The sequence below is a fragment of the Ursus maritimus genome, unplaced genomic scaffold, assembly GCF_017311325.1.
Source record: "Ursus maritimus isolate PB19 unplaced genomic scaffold, ASM1731132v1 scaffold_7, whole genome shotgun sequence".
Classification (NCBI taxonomy): domain Eukaryota; kingdom Metazoa; phylum Chordata; class Mammalia; order Carnivora; family Ursidae; genus Ursus; species Ursus maritimus.
Genome location: NW_024426885.1, coordinates 82,490,300 through 82,498,681, shown reverse-complemented (window position 1 = coordinate 82,498,681; position 8,382 = coordinate 82,490,300). Strand labels below are relative to the sequence as shown.

Sequence of the window (8,382 nt, the reverse complement as noted above, 5' to 3'; positions counted from 1 at the left end):
TGTTAACCAGGATTATTTTCAGAACTCCACCGTGATGAGAGTAGAGACTGCTAGAGGATGGCCAACAATGTTAGTTACTAAAGAGTTCTTTGAGCAGGATTTTTACCTTGAGAAATCACCATGTATTTCTATTAGTATTTCTATTTCTATTTAAAGACTATTAAACTAGGGAATTACTTGTTGTTCTGGCTCAAAACTCAGACTCTTTTGATGAAACCACTTCCAGTTGGCCAATCCATAATCAGATAACTTCCTTTTAATCACTGTTCTAAACATTAGTTTTCAGTGTGATGCTTAGAGTAAGATCATAATCACCTGAGAGATGGTTCGAAAGGCAAGTTTTTAAGCCTTAGCTCAGACCTACTTAAACTCTGGGGGTGGGGCCAGTAATTGATTTTCATCAGCCCTCCTTTGATTCTGATGCACACTAAAGTTGGAGAACTAGTGGTCCAGAGGATTCCAGACTAGCTCTAGGCTAATTCTACCTTAGTTTGATTGATCTTGTGGAAGAGTTTTGTTCTATACCCCTCTTAAGCTTGTAACCTTCTCTGTATTTACTTCTTGTATATACTACCTAACTTGCCAACCAGCTATGAATCTACTGAAACATTCTATTCAGAAGCTAGAAGGTCTGGAGTAGAGGCCTAGGGTATCATGGCTGTTATTCTGTTGTCATCCAAAATACTGCCCCAAACTGGAAAGAGGAGATATGAACAGCAGATAGCTTGCTTACTTTCTCTCAAATGAGAAGCTGGGCACAGGCTGGTAGCACAATCTAGTTTTATTAACACAACTGGAATAATTCATCTCCATTTCCTGATAGCCAAGTAGGACACTAACAAGGCTCCAATGATTAAGGTCCCAGAAAGGCCTGCCATCCACAGAGCTTGGGAGTTTACAGGAGAACCTGTAGGGCAGGAAGGTAGGTTAAAGTATGGCAAAACCAAGTGACTCTAGATCCTGAAAAAGACTGATGGTCTTTAGCTATAGGAAAAATAAGCTATTCAATTTGAGATTCACACTGGTCATATCAGAAAGGAATAAAAAGTAGGGAGATCAGGAAGTAGCTTTGGCTTGACTAGTGGTTCAGATAAGGGGCTTCCAGTAGCTACTTAAGTCTCCACCTACTCACCTGAGTTTTTATGGAGGTTTTCTGAGGAGTCCTTAGTGGCTTGGAGTAGAATCATGGGGCCCTTGCTAGAAATGTTAGCAGTATGGTTGTAAAAATGGATGTTAGAGTTTCTTCTTCCTGTTGGATAGAGGAAAGCTAGGGGTTAGAATTTTCTGCACATGGTGGGGTAGGAATGGGAGAGTTAGGTCCTTCAATGTGTACAGCTCTGTTCTGTGTCTTAAGTGTGTAATATAAACTCAAACAGATCTAAGACTTTGTTTCTAAGACTGCTGCCTCATTTTCACCAGACTTTGGTAATAGAGATTATGATATTAGACTTTCCCCATACTGTCATTCTTCCCTAAAAGAGGTATTTGGACAGTAAAATGTTAATACTAAGACCTTTCCCTAAACTACAAAGGTAACTGGAAAGACAGTAACAAAGCAAAGCTGTTTGAATCCCATTTCTATTGACAGTTATAGGACCTTGGAAAAGTCAATCTAAGTTTTCTTTTAGAAGGGTATATATTTTGGGGTGCCTGGGTGGCTCAGTCTGTTAAACGTCTACCTTTTGGACTCAGGTCATGATCCCAGAGTCCTGGGATCAAGCCCAGAATTGGGCTCTCTTCCTGGTGGGAAGCCTGCTTCTCCCTCTCCCTCTGCCTGCCAATCCCCCTACTTGTGCTCTCTCTAATAAAATCCTTAAAGACAAAAGAAAAACAAAACAAAAAGGTATATGCTTTTTTTTTAGAAGGGTATATGCTTTTTTTTAAAGAAGAGTATAGAATATATGTCATGGGAGTGAGGTTCTGAACATTTAATGCAGTATTTTGTAACTATCATTACAGTACTATGAGTCACCCCCTCACCCCAAGAAGGGACTTGAAGCTTTAGGGATCATGAATCCCAATTAATTCAGGGGCTAGACAGGGTACATGTTAGTGGACCAGGTAGGAGTACACATACATTATAGGAAGACTGGGTCTGACCAACTAGAGCACCTACTCTGTAGTAGGCCTCCTATAGATCTTCAGGCCATGTTGCTAGACATGCCTTCAAGCAGGTGTAAACAGCTCAATTTGTGAACTAGCCAGATAAGTGTTTCATTAGACTGAGCCATGTGTAGGTCATAAGCCAGTTTGATTCCTCACTTGGTTTTTTCCATATACATTTTGACTAAGGCTGAGACTTACCGGAGGATTTATAGCTTATATTTAAAAGGCCTGGAATTCTAGGAAGCTGATTGTCTGTTCTACTGCATCGTAAAAAACACCTAAAGCAGCCTCATTAGTAAGATGAATCTTTGCTTTGAATCATTTGCCCACAGGCTAAAGAAGGTTAGCAGTGGGACTCAAGATTATTTCAAGTTTGTCCTCCAGTGTGGACAGCTTGGATACTCACGCCTGGCAACAGGACAGGTTATCATACAGGATGGTGTCCCAGCAGGCTGGCAGACGGATGCGCTACAGTGTAGATACACCTGGAAGCCAATAGAATTGAGATCATGGTATAGAACCACATCACAAGTCTTCAGACTTAACTCCCCCAGAAGAAGTTGAAAGAAAGTTACCAGAGAATCTTGACATTCCAAGCTGATATCATAAGAACACTAAAGAACTAGAGTCTAGTAGGCAAATGTCACTCATGCCTTTGGGATCAATGATGGCTCTGAAGGAGTACCAACAGCCCCAATTAAAGGGCACCCCTGACCAGAGAGTGGTAGGATATGGAAACAATTCTGAGTTGGGGGGTTCTGAGCCCTAAGAAACACAGTTGGAAGCATCGTACCGGTCCCCCAAGTGCCCTCTTTGTCACTGAGTCCACAAAGCTGAAGGTGAAGATGCTGAAGCGCTGATAGTAAGATGGAAACGGAGGATCCAAGGCTTTCTGGACAGGGATCAGCTGCGTCTGATAGTTGTCTCCAGTGTAGGGGCATCTAAGCAAAGATATCCGGCAGTCAGGAGGGGCTTTTTGGAGGGGCTTTTCTGAGGGACTCCAGCACAGGTGCATGGAAGAGCTGCTTACCCTTTCACCAGCATGGGCCACTGGAGGTGATGCTGAGGGTTTGTGCTGGGTGTGGCCCAACAGTAATGGAGGAGCAGCCCCAGGTAGGGGTCTGTTCTGTGGCGGAGAGAGACCTCCACGTAAATGGGATCCCGAAGTAGCTTCACCACTGGGTAGTCACCAGCAGTGTAGTAGGAGCCATAGTGCTTATCTGCAAGAGGCCGAAAGGGGTTGAAGCAATAACACCAGAATTAGGAACCTCTAGATGCTGGAGAGAGAGCATATATACATAAAAACCTCTAGCAAGTATTTTATTACCAAGTTGTTCCCTTAATGCCCAGAAAAGAGATAGGGCTTTAGACTGTAGGCCAGATGCTCCAGCCAAGAGGGTCTTACCTTTGGCAATCTTGAGTTCCAGAGTGAGGGGTCCAGGCTGGGTCTCAGGATGGGGTGGTGGGAGCGTAAAAACCTGGACATTAACCGGGAAGGCATTGCTACTGATCGAGTAGCTGCAGCTAACTCGAAGCCTAGAGAGAAACAAGAGCTTTGTTAGCTAGTGTGGGTGATAGGATAGGCCATGTCACCTTTCAGTTTTTAAAGGTTTTAGGAACCATTACATGCTAGGAGCTGGACAAGTTTGTAAACATGAGGGGTATGTTACCTGAGCTTGTAGGAGCTAGATCTTAGTTGGGGAGACCAATATGTAGATGGGATCAGAGTCCATGTAGTACTATGAGAAACATGTGCTTTCTGTAGAGAGGGTAGTCAGGGGAGAGCTTGCAGGGAGAAGACTTGAAGGAAGATAGAAAGTAACGGAGGTAAGAAGAGGGAGAGAAACAGCTGACAGAACAGAGAATGGAGACCAGGGTTTGTCCTTCTGTAGGATCTTCATGGGACTTCAGTCTGATGTTGCGGAATAGTGAGTGAGGGGTGGAGGATGTTCGAGGAGGTTGGGCTGGAGAGGGAAGTAAGAGGTGTTTCACACAGGGTCCTTCAGGTTATGTTCATGATGTCAAGTTTAAGCTGTGGCAAGAAAATGAGGAAGCTTTAAGTGTGCAGTCTTCTTGGAGGTGTTGAGGGGATTCTTTTTGTTACAGCATGGACCATGGAGGGAGAAAGCCAAAATGAGAAAAAGGAAGTCCCAGTAAGTGAAATAGGAGTCCAGGGAGTTTGAGGCTTAGAAGAGCTTGGTGGCAGTGATGCCGGGTGACTTGATCAAATAATGGTCCATGAGATTGGACAACCAAGGCAGGAGACAGGTTCTCTTGTCATGAGGAGAGGTTCTGTAGATTCAGGGCTTTCCCTAGAAGTCCTGTTTTATGGAAGGGAAGGCATTCTGGTCAAGTGGCCTCAGGTTAGCCTAAGACCTTACCTGAAAATACTGTCACGGGTGATAGAACCATGGCTCCAAGTTCTCACATCTTGAGTTGCTACCAGCTCATTTTCATATACTGCCTGGTCTCCAATGATCTAGAAGTATGGGGATATTTATTTGACAGAGAGAGACAGCCAGCGAGAGAGGGAACACAAGCAGGGGGAGTGGGAGAGGAAGAGGCAGGCTCCCAGCAGAGGAGCCTGATGTGAGGCTCGATCCCAGAACTCCGGGATCACACCCTGAGCCGAAGGCAGACGCTTAATGACTGAGCCACCCAGGCACCCCTGAGTCAAGTACTTCTGATTTTAGGCTGCATTTTCTGTTCCTTGAGCAGAGGCAAAAGCAGGTGGCAACTAGCCTGGGACTAACTTTACCTCAGGATAAGGCAATAGGGCTTTGAGTACTCAAATGAGGCAGCCAGGAACATGACCACCAATGTCAGCCAACCTCCCTGCTTGCTTCCTGGGCAATGTGGAAAGAAGAACCTATTACTTGTTCCTCTGGTCTATGGCTTGGTAGAAGTGCCAGCCCCTTGCTGGAGCACAGCTGTGGTCTTAGATGAACGTCCAGGGGAGGTTTCTGCTTTCTCAGTGATGAAGCATTCTTCTGTCCTAGAGACCATCATATACACCAAGCAGTGGTCAGCTGTCTCCTTCATGGCTAAGATATTCCACTTCTCCCTCCAGTCACTAGGACATTTCTATCTGACTTCTAGAGTTAGGAACAGAGCCAAAGGTCAACTGTTCTTACCCGTCTCGTGGTCCCACAGGAATTAAATGGAAACCAGAAGAGGGCAAAGGTACGTGTTGCCATCACAGGAGTACATTCATGGTCATTCCTGAAGGCCAAGCGCACAGAATTTAAGAGCAGCGGGGGTGAGGTCACCTTCCGAGACACGGCAATGGAGAAGTGGCCATCTTGGGTACAGTGTGAGGTCACTGAAAAACCAGAGTGACTGTGCTGAAAACAGGTCATACCTCCTGTTACTGAGCCAGCTAAATATTTGGTTTTGGTCCCTCCCCCTGAGAGATTGGCAGTCCCACCTAGTGGACTCTGCAAGTTCAGCTGTCCAGAGCTTAACTGAAGCACTGAAGGAGCACTTGAACGGAGCCCCTGGATTTGAATGTTGCCTCCACTGCTTACTGGGCAACCTTAGGCAAAGCATCTAACCTCCTTGCTCTAGCTTCATTTATAAAATGGGGATAATAGTACTTGCTTTGTTTTACTTACCAGTATTCAGAGCCTAGAATAGAATGTGACATATACATGTTTTGCATTAGAAAACCTTAGAGTAGGATTTGGGAGACACAGGAGGCAGTCTTTGAAAGGAGGTCCTCTAGGCACTTAACCTATTCCCAAGGTGGCTGATAGTCTTAAATTTCTGTCAATTAGCTATTATATTGCAAGTAGACTTAGCTTCTGGAGTTCATTGAATATTTTGGTTTCTAGGGGAAATGACAAGGCAAGGCTGTGGAAAGTGATCACTTGGGGTCAAGTATTCTAGGATACGCTCATTGCTTATACACTAACTTCTGGTTGTCTTTAACATTTGTCTTCTGGGGGTAGGCTGAAGGGAAGATCACTCTTCTCCGGATTTAATTGCAAGTTATTGGTACTTTTCTTTAGCTGGTTTCAGAGATGCATTAACTCACCTGTGTTTCCATAGTAACAGGAATTCGCCTCCAAATTGTAGCAGCAACCAACCTTTTCACAGTCTCCTTGAGTGATGGGTGAAGGAGCACATGGCAGCCTGTCCCACACTGGGACAGAGTTACACAGGTCAGCGTTTGGAGCATCTAGGGCTACATTTTGAAGAGGGGAGCTAGATAACAAAGTTGGGTCTTAAAAAAAAAAAAAGAAGATGATCATTTCATTACAAAGTATCAAAATTCCCACCGATGTCCAGATGATCAGGGTAGGTCCATATTATATACTAGCGATTAAGTTTTAGAAACTTAAGTAAATATTAAGTCCCCTGAAATTAGTACTTTTTGAAAGAACACCAGCAAGATCAGTAGAAGCAGTGGGGAGCTTTTTTCCTTCAAGCTAAGGATTCTTCTGTTCCGTAGAGGTGCTTCTCAATCCTCCTGTACCGTGAGTTACCGGGGGATCTTTGAAATGCAGGTTCTAGTACGGCAGATCTGGTCTGGGGACTGGGGTTCTGCATTTTATCAGTGTTACCCCTCTGGATTATATTTTGGGTACAAGGCAGAGGAGAAGAGTGAGCTACAAGTTTGAATCCCTTAAGACTTTGAGGTAGGGCTTGCAGAGGGCAAGACAAGATTTGCTGAAGCTGAGTAGGGGTCACACTTCCTGCTAATTCCCCAATTAAGTGATTAAGTAGCCTCCAGCTGAAAGGGCTGAGCCCTGTTTTCAGGGCACAGTTGATTCTCAGAGGCATTTGCCAAGTATCCTTAATAGCTTTAGCTTCCTTCCCTACACTTAAGGCCCAGGAGCTCCTGGTTTTGGACTGATTCTTGTTTGAATCCCAGCTCTGCCGCTCACCAAGAGTTTACCAGTGGGGGGCAGCAGTAGTACGTACAGCACTGGGTTGGGGCGGGGACGGTGAAGCCCACTGCCTCCCCAGTGCCTCGCACCAAGTAATCGAATCACTCAAGTGGTAGTTATCTTAAGGACCGCATGTGCAGGGTAGCTGGATGTCACTGTCACCACACAGAGCTGGTAGAAGAGGCCCAAGAGCACCTTCCAGGAAGCTCAGCACCACCCAGACCCTGCCAGTTTCCAGCCTTTACCTGGGGAATCCACAGGACACTTGAGCAGCTTTGTCTTTGTAACCATGCTGCGCCCAGACACATCTACTCCTTCAACTCCAAGTAGCATGATATAGTGGGGGTCCTGGGGAGTCTCCTCTGATGGTGGTGCAGAGGGTCTCAGCATTCCTGGTGACTGGGTCGTCCTCACCCACTCAGTGACGTAGCAGCCGCTGTAAGAGGCTTCTAACACCAGGGAGCTGCCTGGGCCCTCCCTTAGCCAGGTACCACAGCCAGAGTCATTCTGCAGCCTGTGTGGCTGCCCAAGGTTGTCTGCAGGGCAGGGAGGAGCAAAAAGCACAGGTGGTCAGTCGCCACAGTCCTCAGTGCTGGGCAAGGACAGCCGGCTTTGCTGTCAGACCCCAAGGGGCAGCAGCAAGAAGAGAGAGGAACAAGAGGGGACTCCAGTTGGGAAGAGAAGTTATATTTTAGACGATTCAGTCTGTAGGCAAGGCTGCAGAGTTTACCAAAGGGGGAAAGTGTTAGGAGGGGAAGCTAGAGGGCTAAGCCGAGTGAGTCATCAAACTTACCCCAAGCTATTAGTGTAGGAGCCGCTGTCCCCTGGCTCAGGTTTATGGTGAACTGAAGACTCCATAGCCCGCAGTGGAGTTCACCAGGATAATCTGGTTCCTTGGTCTTCTGGTGGCCACTCAAAGCAAGAGACAAGGGAAAACAGAGCAAGATGGACTGCAGCAGCCACATAGCGCCGCTAGGAGCCCCCACTGGCCGTAAGACCTGCCGAGTTTCCCAAGAACCAGAGCTCCCCATGCTCCGTGAGGTTCTTTATATACATAAGGAACTGGCTTCAGGAGCACACCTGTGTATGTGCAGGTGGGGCTCCTTTGGAAAGGGTGATTCTTCCAGCTTCATTCACTTCAGGCCATAGTCTTCAGCTGCATCACTCTAAACATTGCAATCCGGGCAATTCTGAGCTCAGGAAAAATGTGGTACCTTTTAGCTAAAAGAGGCTTCCCCAAAGTTGCTCAGGGTAGCACTTATTCTAGTATTTTATTGACTTTAGAAGTCTGTCGTCTAGCATTTTGCACATTTGGGTATGAATCTGAGCTCTGCCATTTGGCTAAGTTAAAATCTTTTGGAAACTCATTTTTCTCCTGTAAAAT

General features: G+C 45.9%; 1 protein-coding gene across 1 annotated transcript; it reads right to left on the bottom strand.

Annotated features, from left to right (window-relative positions):
• Nucleotides 1–803: 803 nt before the first annotated feature.
• Nucleotides 804–8,100, bottom strand: ZP4 (zona pellucida glycoprotein 4). Its single transcript, XM_040624263.1, has 11 exons — nucleotides 7,792–8,100; nucleotides 7,244–7,534; nucleotides 6,143–6,331; nucleotides 5,241–5,428; nucleotides 4,488–4,585; nucleotides 3,512–3,642; nucleotides 3,137–3,326; nucleotides 2,900–3,047; nucleotides 2,513–2,591; nucleotides 1,133–1,249; nucleotides 804–907 (listed from the first exon to the last, which is right to left on the bottom strand). The coding sequence occupies exons 1-11, from the start codon at nucleotides 8,027–8,029 to the stop codon at nucleotides 804–806; spliced, it is 1,773 nt and encodes a 590-aa protein (XP_040480197.1). The 5' UTR covers nucleotides 8,030–8,100.
• Nucleotides 8,101–8,382: the final 282 nt, after the last annotated feature.

Bases quoted from the DNA above. Each gene is read 5' to 3' on its own strand.
- ZP4 (XM_040624263.1), bottom strand. From the start codon at position 8,029: ATGGGGAGCTCTGGTTCTTGGGAAACTCGGCAGGTCTTACGGCCAGTG. The intron at 3,643-4,487 runs GTAAGGTCTTAG...GTTTCTCTCTAG, and splicing joins ACCCGTGACAGTATTTTCAG to GCTTCGAGTTAGCTGCAGCT. The intron at 3,048-3,136 runs GTAAGCAGCTCT...ATCTTTGCTTAG, and splicing joins TGGCCCATGCTGGTGAAAGG to ATGCCCCTACACTGGAGACA.